This window comes from Paramacrobiotus metropolitanus, unplaced genomic scaffold (assembly GCF_019649055.1).
Source record: "Paramacrobiotus metropolitanus isolate TYO unplaced genomic scaffold, Prichtersi_v1.0 Parri_scaffold0000010, whole genome shotgun sequence".
NCBI lineage: Eukaryota > Metazoa > Tardigrada > Eutardigrada > Parachela > Macrobiotidae > Paramacrobiotus > Paramacrobiotus metropolitanus.
In genome coordinates this window covers 796,836-814,246 of record NW_026570230.1, presented here as the reverse complement: position 1 = coordinate 814,246, position 17,411 = coordinate 796,836, and the positions used below count along the sequence as shown (strand labels likewise).

At 41.7% G+C, this 17,411-nt stretch overlaps 1 protein-coding gene across 1 annotated transcript; it reads left to right on the top strand.

Annotated features, from left to right (window-relative positions):
• Positions 1 to 2,901: 2,901 nt before the first annotated feature.
• LOC129583318 (lachesin-like) lies at positions 2,902 to 15,047 on the top strand. Its single transcript, XM_055475083.1, has 6 exons — positions 2,902 to 3,164; positions 11,388 to 11,497; positions 12,114 to 12,342; positions 12,594 to 12,866; positions 13,201 to 13,488; positions 14,367 to 15,047. Exons 1-6 carry the CDS (start codon positions 3,122 to 3,124, stop codon positions 14,510 to 14,512), a joined length of 1,089 nt encoding a protein of 362 aa, XP_055331058.1. The 5' UTR covers positions 2,902 to 3,121; the 3' UTR covers positions 14,513 to 15,047.
• Positions 15,048 to 17,411: the final 2,364 nt, after the last annotated feature.

Sequence of the window (17,411 nt, the reverse complement as noted above, 5' to 3'; positions counted from 1 at the left end):
CCATCGTATTCCTTGCCGCCTCATGGAGCACCGACCCACAGCCATCATTATCCGGTTTGGATCGTTTTTCCCTCCAGTACCTTCCGGACAACGTCTTTTCCGAATGTTTCCAGTGCCCGACGGTGATGTTTGTTTTGTCCTATCCCGATTCCTTCGGCGTGCCAATACCGTATACATGCGGCACACTGTACGTTTCCGACTCCTTTTAACTCTTAAGGCGACAGTTTAGTCATATTTAACCGGCGGTCGCATAAATTCGCGTCACAGGATCTTCAATTTATTGAGCTAATCTCACAATCAGAAGGTTTAGTGCCGCTGTGAAATATACTGACAGTTTTGGATAATCATTTTAACTGTTTATTTGTCCGGTCTTTCAGCCCCGCGCAACCGTTGAAATGAAGGTGCTGCTTTATACATTTAGCAAGCAGAACCAGAACGCCACAATTTACAACGCTATGCACTATGCAGGCTGATGGTTTTAACGATTGCAGTTGTGAGACCAAACGAAGTTTCGTAATTTTGCTCTACATACCGGGATATACCGGTATTACGTAGGTCCCATTTCCTGTTCACCAACGTTCGGTTAGATTTAATCTCGCCACGGCAGTATAATAACAGAATAAGATGTCGGGGAGCTAGCCTGGAATTCAAATCGAATACAGAGAACAGCCGTTTCCAGGTTCCAGCTCATCCTGTATATGTATAACAGGATGCAAGAATGCTATATCATAAAGAAATAATAACGAAAAATCTAAACTTTTTCATGGTTTTCTACCCACCCATTTCTGGACGGATATGGGTGGGTAGCATCACCAGCGTTAATGACGAACGAGAAAAATCGTACCTCATGTAAAAACAAATTATGCGTGTACATTGTCTTGCCATCTTCGTATGAAAAATTCATGTTGGTAGTTTCTACTGGAACAGTTAAAATTGATTGTAGAACTCAGAATCTAATGCATGCGAAACGCATTCTTTGGTTCGTATGTTACGTCTGATATCTGCGCGCGCTGCTGCATAATATGCCAGACAGACATACTTCTATTCATATTTTTACTTATATTGTAATACAGATATCTATAAACGAATAACTATATAGCTTGAGTATTCAAGTTCGTAATGATTTTGCTTGTACGTTAATGTCAGTATGCAGTGCAAACAGAATTGTGGTTGTCCAGAATGCTTTGGGTTTTGTTCTAAATTTGTGCATGTGCCGGTCGAAGTCAAACTTTGCGTCAGTGACATTTCAAATTAGTCAGACATTGCAGACAATACTGATTAGCATGCCACACTCCGTAACTGTGCTTCCTCGGTTAAAAAGGCGCTGTCTCTGTCAGTCACACTCAGTCGTAAGCACATTTCGTTAAATTCAAAAATTGTAAATTTTTTCCATCCATGCGGAAAATGTAGTCCCTAACCGCAGAATGCTAACGCCGCGCTATTGAACATGCGGACAGTCAGATCATTATAGCGCAGTGGTGCATTGGCTAATGAGATCAGCGCTCAGAAGCCAACTGACCATTGTCGAAGAAAAATGAGCGTATTAAAATTTTATATTTGACAATTATCTTTCTTTTCACTGCACACCGCTCTGACCCAGCTTGACGGAGTGTGCAGTATATTGTTCAGGCACTGGGAAAGGAAATTTGACATAGATCCAGCATGGAAACCCTTCGTTATACGGTGCTGTCGCAGCGAATTAAAAGCATTTTAAATGCTAACCCCCTCCGTGTGCCGCAGCCGAGATTGTGAATCTGTGGTATTAAACTTTGTGCAGGAAATAATGGAAATAATTGACCATTGGTTGACCTTATTTAAAGAACAGTTATTTTATATACGATACCGCATTAACTTGCCGGTATTTTCAAGCCTGCACATGGGATCCCATGAGTTACTATAGAAATAGATCCTCATTTATAAGTTGCTATAACTAAAGAATATATTTAATTAGCGACCTTGTTGTGTACTCTACATAAATAATTTCCTTGAATCTGATTAGTATTGGTAATTATGTTATTTATTTGGAAGCTTGCACATAAAAGTACATGCCAAAACAAAGCAAATATTCATCGACATAAGTAACGCAACTTTAATTATTAATCGGTGTTTCAATTCCCGAACATTTTATCTTCAAACTTCTGCAGGATGTGTGCCAAAAAGCGTGAAGATTTTCAAATTTTAAGGCAGTAAAAATTCATGGAGTGTTTAGTTTAGATTGCGTTTTGTTGTTAGAACTTGTTTTTCGATTAATTACTTTATAGAGCAGTTTGCACTGATCCGACAAGTGCTCATGAACAATATGGAACTGTGAAACACATTAAAAGTTCTATTGCTACAGCGGTTACGTTTTCTCACTTTTCTAGCATCATTAAATGTTGTACTTGAAAATACTTATATTTATAAATTTGTACTTTATGCAGCATCGCTAAACTAAAAAACTAGAACTGAAAGTACAAGTGAAAGGTTGAATTATTATATTTTAGTATGTTGTTCATACACTTTACCCAGTCATGTAAATAGGCAGCCACTATTTAGCAATATCTCAACGTTAACAATGCGGCGTTGGTTCCGCCCGGTACTACCGGGCATTTTACGATCTGTTTACAATGTCCATGTTATGGAAACTCGAATGGTATCCGTACTACGAGTAGAACAGCAGCGCGTAAAACCAGCGGAAACTCCTCCTCCACATCCCGCTTTAAATGCTGCACAGTATGTAGCGCTAGCCCCGCCCCTGGCCAGACATTGACCACGGCTGCCGGGGTGCGCATTCGACACGATCTTGCTGCGAAACGATCCGCCAAACAGCTTTTACAACAAGCAGATGCCGCTTGGGATCCATTTGGCCATCACGTAATTGCCTCTGTTCCTGCTAGTCTGTTATTTTAAGATCTTATCGTCTATTTGCATTAACAAATCTGCGCCGCATTTGCTTTTTAAAGTTTACAGTTTCCCGCTTGCACGTATTTTCCCTAATGGTCAGCGTGCCCTTTATCACATTTGCCGGCAACCACAGCTTTTGACTTGAATCTCGCGTGTTTGGAAAAAAAACCCGGCCAGTTCGGCGGAACAAACTTGGTCTCGTTTGTTTTTGTTGCACTGCACGGACTGGGACAGGAAGATGTGGATTTTTGCTATTCTAATTGGAATTTACGGATCCTTCGGTAAGGGGTTAATACGTCCATTGGACAAATGTAATTACCGAGATGCACTTTGTACTGCCGTTGCATTCACTTAACAACGGGGGAATGCTACAATTTGCATTGACATGAAAATATAGGCTAATCCATTGCTCTGAGCTACAACTGTGAAAAGTGGCATGAAATTTACATTTTTGCCGGGTTGGGGCATTTTTTCCCGGTCCCTCTGTTGTCGTACCACCGACTATTACGCCTCGTTACGCAAACAGACAATCTGGGTCAGTGTTTTTTGTTGCGCACTTAAGTGTGACCATTATACAATTTCCCCGGAAACTGAATTATTTACAGCCAAAAAGAGTGCGCGCTGTGGGGGAAAAATAGTCAATTCTTTTTGCTAGCATCGAACATTTTTCTTATTTGAACATTACATCCCGTGTGCCCGTCAGTGTGGGATGTCCATGCCGGCGGAATATGGAGTCCAGTAGTATATTGCAGTTCAAAAAGTGGAGCAACAGTCAATTTAAATTATTTGTGCTACACTGCACCTAATCTGCCGGCATTGCTGGCTTCGTGTTAAGTCATGTTTCCCTTAAAAGCTTTTCTTTTGTGCCGGCAAAAAGGATTAATGATACCATCTGACTTCCACAGTCTGCCAACCACAAAATTTAAATCCAACATAATTCTCAACTTAAAATTGCATTTTTGATATTTGGACTTGCAACAAACAAAATACTGTCTGCGAAATCTTTTACACAATAATTCTGATTTATGAGAATAGTCGATATAACGATTACTGAATGGCATTTAATAAATAGCACCTCTTACGCCCGCTTAAGGAATATTTTCAATACATGTAAAATTAATTTCCAAATCCTTTTCATAACCGACATAAATTGTTCCTTTATGGAGAATTAAATGAAAAAGTAAATACACCCAGTTTGAGTACAGCGGTGCATGCGCATGTGCTACCGTTTGAAAATTGAGGCCGGGAATGTTCTGGTCAGCAGCACTTGATCACATTTAGATATTTGCCGTGTGTCTGCGATAAGAGGCTTCTTTACCGGCACACCAGTTACCGGTAGCCGCTCCGGTCTGAGCTATGAAGTGTTGATTTAAGAACAAACCACCTTACGGTGTTGTGATCCTCCAGCCTGACCAGGTATCAGATTGTCCCATCTTTTATCTACAAACTTGAGAATTCTTTCAAAGCCCCCCATCTCATCATTTAACCGTACTGTACAGCGTATTCGACAGCCAACAATCCTAATGGACGCTGCAGTCCTTAACTATGCCTACTTTAAAGCGCCCAAGCTATTCAGAATTGCAGACAGCGGACAATCGACGGTATATTGCGTAGCTATAAAACCGGCTTTGGTATGTTGGCCAGTGTGTGTACATGTGCGCTTCAAGCAGCCGGCACGATGGACAGGTCGTTTAAAGAGTGAGGATCACTTTCTCCTCTTTCCTAACATCCTCTTCTTACGCCGCATTCCAGCTATGAAGAAAATGTATTAAAAACCTATCAATAATGTGTCTGCACGGCGATATGCCTTCATTTCTCAGCCGGCTACTAGATGGTCATGGCTATGTCAAGTCCGGGCCAAAATGTCGTGTATGTACATTGTATGGCAGGACTTTCAAACAAACGCATTTAATTGCATCGCAGCCCACTGTATAACAAGATTGCAGCCAACGATCAATCACACTGTAATTCTATTGTATTAATGGGACAAATTACGACGCAATCCCCAAATGATCAGTCCCGTATACGCACGGGTCCCAGTGACCTTACAGCCGGCGTGCTCTCTTCATTAACAAAACAAACCCCCATTACACAATCTGTGCGCCTTAAAGGGATTTGGCTTTTTTTGGCCACTTGATCAACGGGCAATCGGCCACTTTTATTAAGTTTACAGTGCGCGCATGTGCAAGCAACGCGCGGAGACTAAGCTGCGAGATTTACGGATTACGGCTAAATCTGATAAAATTAGAAAATCAATGGCTCTTAAAAAACGCCTCTGACTATTAAATCGTTACAAATCCGTTCGATGAACAGCGAGCAATACAGAATACCAAAAAATTAATAAAATTGTCAGTTAACGAATACTCTCATTTTGCACGACGATTTTATTCAAGCGCCGCACGCGCGCGTTGTGTGTTATACTTTGTAGCGAAAAATGTGCACCATTGTTAATATCTAGTATGGAGTGCGCGGTTTTACAACTTTGCCGCGGACAGTGCATTGATTACTTTAATTATTAAGAACAGTTTTTATGGAGCATGATAATTTAGCGGAAACGCGGAAGTACAAGCACGCATGCGTGTATAACGGCTTTGCCACTACATATTCCCAGTCCATATATATAGCGCAAGCGGCATAAAATATCGATCATAATCGACGAGTGCATCGACCAGCTGCTGTCCACACTACTGTGTACCGTAGTAGGCTAGTAGCCGATGGTGTATTTATCGTTATGCCCGAGTTGCATTAGTTCACATTTGCCGTTATCTCACCTGGAGCTAGGGACAAGTTTACAGCGGCACAGTGGCTGTGTTTTGTTAGCCCCGATAATTGGACAGTTCACATGGGGTCAGCCGGTCACCATCAGGTGAGACCGGCAGACGGGAGAAGAGACAATGGGATTAATACAGCGCTGAATCGCTCATTGCCCAAGCGGCGCCCCAGGGGGCCCGTTAATTACATGTAGATAAATCTTAATTACGACAAAAGTAAATTAAACAACTGTGCCTGCAACGGCGTGTAATCACTCTACACTGCCGTTGTATTCAATGTTTCCATTTTGGCCCAGGAGGCTTTTCCCGAATTTACTTTGGTATAAAACTGTGCTGCGGATTATTCGGCTAGTGGTGTTTATTCACTGTGATTTTAATCGACAGCTGGGTAATCCACGCTTGATATGGATCGTGGTTTAATAACTTTAAATAACTTTAAAGTAGCTGTAGAAAACGCCGTGCTTATTAGTTATTTTTGCAGTTGGCAATGTGGGATTAAAACAGATTTTCTGTTCTTGTACATAGGATAAACTTTTATATGTCAACCGCGCTCCGGAAATTTATGTGAAATTAAAATAAAAAAATTCCCATTGTACTTGTTATCTCTAATCTCATCAGCCTACATACAATGGAGGAAGATCTTCCCAGTTCAGTCATGGGAAGCCATGCATTTGATTATCTCATCGTTCGCCATCGCCAGTATGGGCGCTGTATATACGCCTGCGAACTAATAATCCCATATGGGAATTGGGTTATTCAAATAAGCTTAATAAGACCCCGTCTATCACCTCCGCACATTGTTGTTGTCAAATGTACACTGTCCATCCTGCCCGTTAGCATTCTCTATGCTTCCCATTCTTTATCCTTCCATTTTCAACCCGAACAATTCTCTCAATTTTCACTTTTACTCTCCCTTTTACCTGCGTGTCCAGTGTAGCCGAACTGTATATCGACCCAACCAGTGAAAAATATTAATTTGCACCTGTTCCCTAGAGGCAGCCGGAAAAGCGCGCCACTTCCTCTGTATGTATTCGGCCAGTCTGCGCGCCGACATACATGGTCAATAGCGTGACAACAGGACTGATAATTTTGTTGGTCATTTTCCGTGGGGGTAGTTAATAGATTGCGCCATACAAGTTGAAACCAAATGTAGAACGAAAAGCTATCCCGTGTATCAAATGGATTAACCGAGGGCTTTTGTTAGCCTATTTACACTAAACGGTAGCCTTAACTGACCGGACGCTTTTCAGTGTGTCATTAGGGGATGTACGGCATATATATACAGTAGCAGCTCTTTGTACACACACATCCTACTGACCTGACGCCTATCGGACAATCTCCATATATATCTTTACAGCTTCCTGCAATATATATTTCTTATCTGAATTGGTGCTAAAAGAGTCTTTCGCGGATAAATGCTCATCGTTTTATTCAATCAAACAAACTTGATACACTTTTAATAGTCCATGGATTGATGAGCAAAATAGCACTTATCAGGATTTGTAAGTTTTATGGCACTTACGCTCTTCGCGCGCGCACCCCACACAACCCCGGCTAATATACGACTATTCCCACTGACCGAACCCGGACAGCATTAACTAGCTCAATATTATCGAGCACAGTCCACCCCTACTCGACCGTTATGCATATAACCGCCACCGGACCCAGTTGCTCATTGATTCCACTGCTGGAACATGATCAACTTAGAATCGCGAATTAACCGCCGGAAGTTAGTAAACCCCATCGACAAGCACTCGACTGTGATCCAGCAGTTTCCTTAAATGGACTGTAAAGTCCATAAAACTATGCTGTGCCATCCGGGTGGCATTGTCCGTTCAGCTTTGATAACAGCTTCCCAAGTTTCAAACAACCGTCTGCTCTTGACAGGAAATGTGCACAGACAAGATCTTTATTTGTTGATTTTTTAAGCATTGTACATGACACACTAGAACTTAACTAGATATTAACTTCCTCAAAAAATTTTTGATGAACTTATCGTAATACTGTTAATGTGAAATTTAAAACGGCATATGTTGAAAAAAAAGGAAAACCGAAATGCCTACGAAAATACCGAAGCTGCATTTTCAGCCAAATGTAGCGTTTTATATTGACAAGTTTCTTGCTGGCCCATCAGCGGGAATGTTTCACCCTGTGTGGCGCTTTGGTAAATGATAAGTATCCATTGGACAACGATAACGAGTTGATGAAACGCATATTAGATTTCTCTGCCTGTTTACCCTGCGCGGCACCCTGACCACTGGTTACGTCATCAACATGTGTTAAGGATGCAAGTCGGAATCGAATGAAATATTCTGACAGATGTAAAAGGGATCAAGCGTGCCCATGCATCAACACTACAGCAGCTTCCCCATTTACGCCACTATAATGTAACGCACACACACTGCCGACAAGCAACACCACAACAGCATCTACCATCCCAACGCGGCGGACATAACAGCGCCGATCAAGTTTCCCATTCTGAATATACGAATATACATGTACACAGCAGCGGCATTGTGCCGCACTTCTCAGCGCAATTTTCCACTTGACTACCGCGTACTTAGCGACTTGCGCCACCATCCATTTAGCCTGCCTCGGCGTTTGCAATGAGTTGGAAAATAAGTGAGGAGAAAAACGGTACGGAAAATGTATTATTTGGATGGGGGCCAAATTGGTGGAATATGGTTTATGGAAGGTGTCGGATGATGCCGGTCTGGCTGTATTGTGATATATTTTGGTTAAATTAAGGGGACGGGGACACCTGCAACTGACAAGCGACAGAAACCATAAATTATCATCAGACCCCGTGGCCATGTTTGTCGGATTATGACTGATCCGGATGGCGTGGTTGCCTGTGTGCGTAAGGGGAAAGCGAAGAATTTTTCGTAAACATTTCTCTCGAGAGATGGATGGTGAAACACTGTACGCTGACTGCGCCCGGTTTTCGCCACCTAATCGCCACGGCAGATTGTCAATTGCCCAATTGGAGTCGAATGTACACACCACTCGCTTTCCGGTGTAAAATCTCGGTAAAATTGCACACCGGCAAATTTGGCCCACTTTTTCAAGGGCTTTTTTCTGCCTGACCAGTTTATGGAGGTTCATCGCCTAATTGCTGATGGCCTTATGCTGCCACTTTAACAAAATCTGAGGCAAAACGTGAGAAATAAACGGTTACGGCCGGGGATTAATGTATTCCACCCACTTAAAATGCGTCTTAACACTCTTATCATTGGCGCTCCATACATCATTAATATATCCCAGTAATGACTGTGAATAATCCATTACTGCTGGTTACATCCCCTTTCCTCTTGCATTCTGAGTTTCTAAAACATGACTGTTGAATGTTGACAGTTTTAAAAACACACTATTACGGTAAAGTAGGTTGTAGATTGACCATATCGAAGGTATGTCAATTGACTCAATCCGCAATATTTTCGTAAAAAAACTCTTGCTCTGCTAAAATCAACAATTTCAGATTTGGCTAACAGCGGAGTCCTTTTCGGCAAATCCAAAGCCGGACGCGAAGGTTGAAAAGACGCGTATAAGAACATTAATAAATAAACCCGCGCAGTGGGCATATATACACACTTGCAGGCGGTCAGCAGCTTAAAAACGTTTAAGTCGCGGAAGCACTTAAAGATGAATAATGTGTTTTTCTTGTGAAGGACTCATTCTCAGAGGTCTCGGAAGCATTTTTCCCATATACGCATTAAATATGAAGGGTCCGGCAGTGGCCGGTTAAAAACTCTCGCTCGTTTGTATATCGATTACATTTTTGTCGGCAAATGTTTAATAAGCTCAGTATGGACAGAATGCATACGCCGTCGTTAAGCATATGTGCTCATTTATACAAGCGAAACTAGATCGCTTGTTTGTACGAGCATTCATTACGTTGTTTAGTTTATTAAGTGTCAAGATGTATATATACGATATATTGATTATACTTTATATAAGGACTGGGAGGAGAAATATATATATATGCCGAGAAATAAGAGCACTTTGCTGCGTCGTACGGCTGCCGGTTGTTTAAGTTAAGCCAAATTGAGTATCATTTTACAGTATTCCTTTTAATCAGCTTCTTATGTGCAAACATACAAGTCTTTTCTCATTTTATCAAACGACTACCCGACTGACCACTAAATGATCAATAGGTTGACCTTGTTTAGCCGATGAATGGGACGTTTACCCATTGATCCGGTGTGAAGCTTAGCCGGGAGATCGCTGGCAGAAAGCGCTTCTCAGGTGCTAACAATACAGCGTCTCTAATGTTGTTCTACAAATGTTTTTCCGGACGAGTGTTTTGGGAAACCATAACAAAGTCAATACGGCATACAGGAAATACGACCTCTGACTTTTTATTGGTACCGGAAAATTCTTCAAATAAAATCAATTTCGGTATACAGATGCATGACCATAATTTCCAGTTTCTAAAATTATTTGTAATCATAAAATATCGCTTTAGTGATATATGGTCATACAAAAATTCGCAGCCATCTTTAGACGACGGCACGATCGTGGAGGATTTGATGAACTGTGAGCCAATAAATTTACTAGGTTGTTTTGATAAAATCCGAATTGGAAAATCAATTGGATAGTGACCGGCAGCGCCAGTGTGCGGCCTTATGGTCTGGACATTATCCGTAGCATTTTACGGTATTAATGACTTGTCTGGCTGTGAGGAAACAAGAGACGATAGATCCTAAAAGATTTTATGCGTTCCATAATACCGTATGGACGCTCGGCGTCCATCGTAAATCGTTGCGGCATTCCTCAGTGACACTTTGATGCGCCTTCTTATGTATGAGGATATGTCCAGCACTGGACAATTGCTTGTGCGGTTAGGATAGCACAAAGCAAATAGCCGAATTAATTGTCGTATCAGTTTTCTTTGATTGTGGAATGATAAACGTTGTAAAAATGATGAATTGAATTTAGTCTTTTCGAAAACACATTTCTGAAAACATCCAGTCCGCCGGCATGAGTGCATATACAGTACAAAACATCTACGAGTAATATTCTCGTTTTCAACTGGAAATTTTTTACAAATTCCTGTTGAAGTTCTGAAAAATGTGCGTTTACTACAACTAAGCACGCTAATTTGATAATGGACATTCTCACGGCAGACTTTTACCAGACCGGTTACAAACAATACACAAAGGTCGAAAATTGCATAGTCGTGTAGTAAATGACTTAATATTGTACATATTAGCAAAATGTTTGCGGGATATGAACCAGTTTGGCCATTGGCACGTCAGATAAAGATGTGAATGCAATAAGGCAGAACGGGAAGGATGTGCGGGTGCTTCCTTCCTGTCTGGTGGACATTTTCAAAAGCCGCACACTGTACAGCACCACTGCGGACTACTGCCGTAGCGTGTGATCAAAGCAAACTGTGGCTTTGACACGCTCCCTCATTACTCCGCTTCACTACCCTGTAAAATCTGCCCCCCTCCCCCATCGGCTACTTCACCAAGCATGATATTAACAGCCAATTCCGTCATTATCACAATCAGGCTAATTATTGCATCCACAACTCATCATGTTCCATGTGTGATTATAATATTTTCGGGCATATTAATTTTCCGCTTCTTGATGATTTTCATGTCCAATGTGACTAACACAATTCATTAGCCGGTTATACAGCGTTTTGATTTATAGTGATGGATTTCATGTCGCCCGTAATGATAACATTCCCAATCGGAATTGTAATTGTTTTTCTGCTTTGTACAGTGACCGCGCAGCAAAATCCCACGATAACATTTATTACAAAAGAAATTGTGGCCGATCTTGGCGGGACCATTGATCTGAAATGTGCCGTACAATTTGCCAAAGATTTCCCCGTAAGTGTTCCACGATTATTTTTACTTTTCTAAAGTTGTGCTTTTCTCGCAAAAGCTTAATTTCTTGTAGTGCTGTTGTGTATATGTTTATGGAATGGTATGTTATAAACGATAAATATACTGTATTAATATTGATTGCTTTTCATATATTACATTTACTCGTAATAAGCTTATGGATATTTGAACGGGTTAACTATTTCGTAACAGACTGTTATTGCAGCTGTGTGTTTTCCCTTTTGTAAACGCTACAGCGTATCCCGCAATTTATGCGAAGTGTACATGTACTTCTATATTGTAAACACGCTTCGCACACTCCAAGAATAATTAATTACGTCCTCGTACTTTACACACGGATTACAATAACTAGATCATATCGCTAATTAACGTGGATCGTTGACTAATCCTGTTGTGCCGGCTGTATCCACACGGCGCGAGATCGGTGACCGTGTGCGATGAGCCGCTGGTCAAGTGGCGGCGTCATTAATATTCAACTAGCATTTTACCGAATATATACATACTACACAATATATACACATGGTCTGTACTGTACACTATGTTTGTCCATGTTTCCATGTACCTCGTTGAGAATGTAACATATTGTATGCTGCTGTGGCAGGTGATGTGGATGCGGCGGGGATACGCCGATAGCACGGACACCCCGCTTTCATTTCGAGGATCACGTATTGTTCCTGACAATCGCTACTCTGTGCGCTACGATGAGACGAGCATGACATTTGTATTACAAATCCAGGATCTCCAGGAGACCGATCAGGGAGTTTACCAGTGCCAAATACCCATTAATAATGTTAATAAAATCACGGCGGAGGTTCCAGTTCATATTCGCAGTGAGTAAAATGCCAACCAGTGCTCGATGATTAACTATTAATAATGTTATCTACTCGCTAGAATAAACGCTTTCCTACTTTCACACAAATTCCGTTCTGAATTTGCGCATACTGTTTATTGCAAGCTTGATTATGGTTTGGGTACCGGTATTTATCAGTTACCATAATCGACACAGTTACCGACGAAATTTCCAGGTTATGTGCAAATGTAATTTTCGCACACTTGCATAATCGTTTCGGTTAAATTTTAGGACCGCCTGTAATATCGGACGATTCCACACGGGATTTGATAATTGGTCGCGGTGAGGATGTCGGTTTGTTCTGCAATGCTACTGGCTTTCCCCATCCCAAAATATCATGGAGACGGCAGGGGAATGCCGCATTACCGACCGGTGGCGCTGTTTACCATGGAACCGATTTAAAAATTTTCGACATACAAAAAGAACATCGTGGAACATACATCTGCACAGCGGATAATGCGGTTGGCCAGGGTGATCGAAGGAATATTAACATACGGGTCGAATGTAAGTAAATTGCACCTAATTTCCTGTCTGTGTAATTAACTTTTGCAGCCCTTTGTGCAACCTTTTTATGCGTAGCATTACTGTTCCATTAACGTTACTTATAAATAATTTTTATTAAATCGACTTATTATAATGTATCGGAAAGGTTAATATGCACGTTCGGGAACAATTCTGTTGGGAAATATGAAGCCATTATTATTAAATTCACCGGCGTGCATGTACATGGCCACGAGTACTGTGCTATTTGTGCCTAATGAAGGAAACGGAATAATTGCGTGTGGAATGATGAATGATCGATTAATGCTGAACAGTCTCCATTTTCATACCTGTTTAGTTTCGCCGATTGTGCGTGTCCCACGGGATCGCGTTGGTCAAGCACTATTCTATGAACGGGAACTGGAGTGCATCGTGGAAGCCTTTCCGCCGCCGCAGGTGGAATGGGTGTTTGAGGGACGGAAAATAGTCAGCGATCAATATTACGATGTTTCAACATTTTCCGTTGTTAATGAGGTCACCGAGATGAAATTGCGGGTCAAGAATATCCAGAAAAAACACTATGGCATCTACCAGTGTGTAGCGCACAATAAGCTGGGCTCCGCCACCGGCAAAGTTGACCTCTATGGTAAGCGCAAACATAATAGATTTTTCCCAAGTCATGCCGTAATAAAACCGTAATAAAAATACAAAATACCATTAACGATAAACGCAGTTATTTTATAACACGTAATTCCATCGACACGACTCGACTTAGACTTGTACAGACTCCAAGACTTGTGTAGAAGTAGACTTGTATAGTATACGTGAGAGCGTGTGTTCATGCTGTGTATTTCCGTTGCCTTTTATTTTTCTATCCAGATTCAATGATTCATATAAGGTAGTTCATAAATTCATATAACTATACTAAAATTATTCATGTAAGAGCAACTGCTCAGTTTAAAGTTTCTGTGTACGTGTTATCCTTTTCTGTTTTTTGTTTTCGTGTTTATATTGTTTTCTTCAGTAACGGTGTTCCAGAAATTTGATTTATGCTATATCTACTGTCCCCTGTTTGCACATGGATGACGTCAAGAAAATAATTATGTATTTAGTTTGTTTCACTCACACTGTATCGTGCGGTGAAATTATTCTTTTGTTATTCCGTGGAATTCGGTTTTCTTTTCTGTTTGATTATAATTATATTGCAGAATCTGCGCGTGTCGTGGGTGATTACAAAGATCGTAACCTATTAGCCGGTCTGAATCCCGTTGACTCAGCATGCAGTGTCCGCGTGTCCCTTATTTTCCTTACACTGGCATTATTGTTCACTGTCATCCCGTGAAGAGAACTAACCCCGTTGTGTGTGTGCAACTTCATTTACTAACCCTGTTACGTATATATACGTCCGCCTGCAATCTTTCCGCAGTATATTCTCCAAGCCTTAGTTCCATTTAGACAGTTTATTAGCTCTCATACTGGCCGACAGCTCTGTGTAACATATCTCCCATGTCCACCCTATTGTAGCCACCCAGTTCCCCATGGATACCGGAAGGAAAGCACAGGCACTGGGTCTTAGCGGCAACAACGCCGCACCCGGCACCTTCCTGTCCACTTTCCCCATCCAGCTGACCTCCTACACCATCCTCCTTCTCACGCTGGCCATTATCTGAGCAAATATTCCCAACATGTGACGGTTCATACGAAATCCTGAGGATCTTCTCCACAGATAAATTATTCAACATGTTGGCCAGCTGTAGACGATATAGAGAAAGAGGCACATGCACGCGATATATACACTCCAAGATTTGTGCCGCCGATGGACTTAATCTTTCTTTTATTGTGGTGCAAATTAGTCCATCTAATCCTGTTAGTGTCAGTCATACCCTTTCCGCGTGGGTTTGGCCGGGGCTTCTTATGGTCATCATATTATATTATCTGTCTGTGAGCGTTGTGCCCGTGCTGGTCTTTTGCAGTGTGTATGTATTTAGCAGATACTGGATGGATTTTAGCAGTTTGCAGCGGTTGCGCCCAGATTTGTCAGTTTGCAGTCCAGATTTTCCGGTCACATCAAACCTCGTACCAAAATGTATCTTGGACCAATTTTCTAATCTCTTTTGAATTGTTTCTTAAATCGTTGTTTGTTAAGCTGTACATTTTTGAGTTGCCTTGTATTATATATCGATTTTATGTACGAGTAATTTTTGTTTCGGTTGTTGGTGAATGGTGATCATATTGTTGTAAACCTTTGAATCGTTTGTGCAATACATAACCGCCAATACAGTCTGTGCGATCAATGAAACGAATCAATAGTCTTCAGGTCGTTTTTAGTTAACAATCCTGCGAGCCAAAAAACTGGTGGCGTCGAAGATCTTGCAAACTGCCAGCTGTCCAGCTGGACATCACCAAATAAATGTGACGAATGTGAGGATGACGAGTGCGAACCACAAACCGTATTATAATGCTGTACGACTAACGAGTACACAAGAAATTCTACTTCCGGTCAAGTATTGCTGCTGGTTTTACTGTTTTATTTGGGTTGTTATGTTGTTGTGGACATTGACGTCAATGAATGCCTACTACCAGTAGGTATATCCTATCCTATCCTAGTAAAGTACGACTGTACGAGTACCAGAGTGAGGCTACACTTCATTCTTTATGATGTATCGAAAATTACAGAATCCACAAGAACCAAAAAACAAACACAAGTGCATCTTGTTATTGTGGATCTCGTAATATTTCGGATGTACCCGTATTTATAAAAAAATGCAGTATACCTCCACAGGTCGCATTACGTCGACCACTTTGGCCATACGTGCTGTCCACATAAGTTTTTGGGAGTAACACGATAGGTTTTCTTCACATCTGCATACAAAAATTTTCGAAACAACAGGTTGGTATCTTGTGAGGTATTAAGTGTTACGAGCGCATATTCTGACCGGTCAGTGTCAGCTACGTACGATATCAATACATTAATATAATTGCAATGACACAAACGTTCTTGCGAACATGGAATACTAGTTACACAAAGTTGTACCAGTAAGTCACAATGCGATCATCAAACTTTCTTTTAATCGGCAAAAGTCAGCTAGGCGCCCTAAAAATTATTTAACGCCGTGGACAGTGGACTTATTCCAACGATACAAAATATTATAAAGCTGTAGAAAATTTAAGTGATGTAATAACTTTTAATATTCCGGCATGAATATTAGAACAGACAACGTATCAAATCATGACAACGCAAGATTTTCGCAAGCATTAAAAAGCGAAGATTTTCTCACACACATGGGTAGATGACTGCACACACCGCGGCTCATTTCCAGCTTTTCTCGCCTTCCACAGCTGGACCAGCTCTTTGTGCAGCTGCGAATCGGCCAAACGAACCACTCGGTTGTCGCTGATCCAGCGCTTCCCAGCAATGCCGACATAGTGATATGTTGCATAGTCTCCCAGACTGCGCACATACGAGAACATCGTCTGGTCGCCTTTCAGGAGGTCTTTCGCGTGGATCACCTTGTCGGCTGCTTCTATGTCCGCATAGCCGATTTTGCACCACGTGAACTCCACTCTTTTGTCCTCAACCTCGATCAAGGTCGCTGGCTCCCACCATGGTCCCATGTTGTCTGAGCACTGCACAAACACTTCGTCTCCCGTGTGAATCACCTTCCGCTCCTGATGTTCGTGCGTTAATCGGCGCTCCGTGGGGAATGGCATAGGCGATTAGATGGTACGAATGCAGAATTGCCCGAATAAATCCACCAAAACCGAACACCCTTCCATGATATCAGCGGTTTGCAAGTGCAGAACCTGCAGACGGAAGAATCCGTTACTGATTTTCGCAAATCGCAGCCAGCTGTACTGGTAACTGGGTACACGCGACACCCGTATTAAAAATGGGCAATCGTCCTGCCTGTGTCAAAGTAGCCAGACAATTATCCGCGTTCCACTGGCTGACGATGAGGTTACAGCCTTATAGGCTATAGCACATCTGCACACCAGCTCCGGTACTTCTCCGGCGCAATTCATCGTCGCCAAAACGTTAATTGTCGGAATGCAGAATATGTTGTCGGAATGCACTGCATCGGTGCATGTAAAACTTTAAAACGGAAAATTAAACCAGGGATTCAACATTGAACATACATACTCTTAACTCGTATATACGCAAGGAACAGCAAATAGCAGATCATGCAAGCGCTATCTACGGACGACAATAATAGTCACGACATTAAATCGAAGGAGTCACCCCACTGTAATTTGCCCTTTATCGTACCGTGTCCAGTGCTACTGTGTTTCCTTGCACATGCACACTATTTATACATTAACAAAAATGCTTATCCACCCACCGGATCATATTGGCAAAAGCATCGGGATAGACATCGGGAACGTCGATGGCATTGCTTCTCATGCAGGCTCCCGTAGAACATTGCAGAGAACACTTGAATCAAAAGTTCGCGTCACCAGAACCACGCCGCTGGTGGTAACCAATGACCGAATACGAATTCTTTTACAATAAATTAATTCATTTTATTTGTATTAATAATTAACCAATCGCAAAACGTCGTAGTTGCTCAT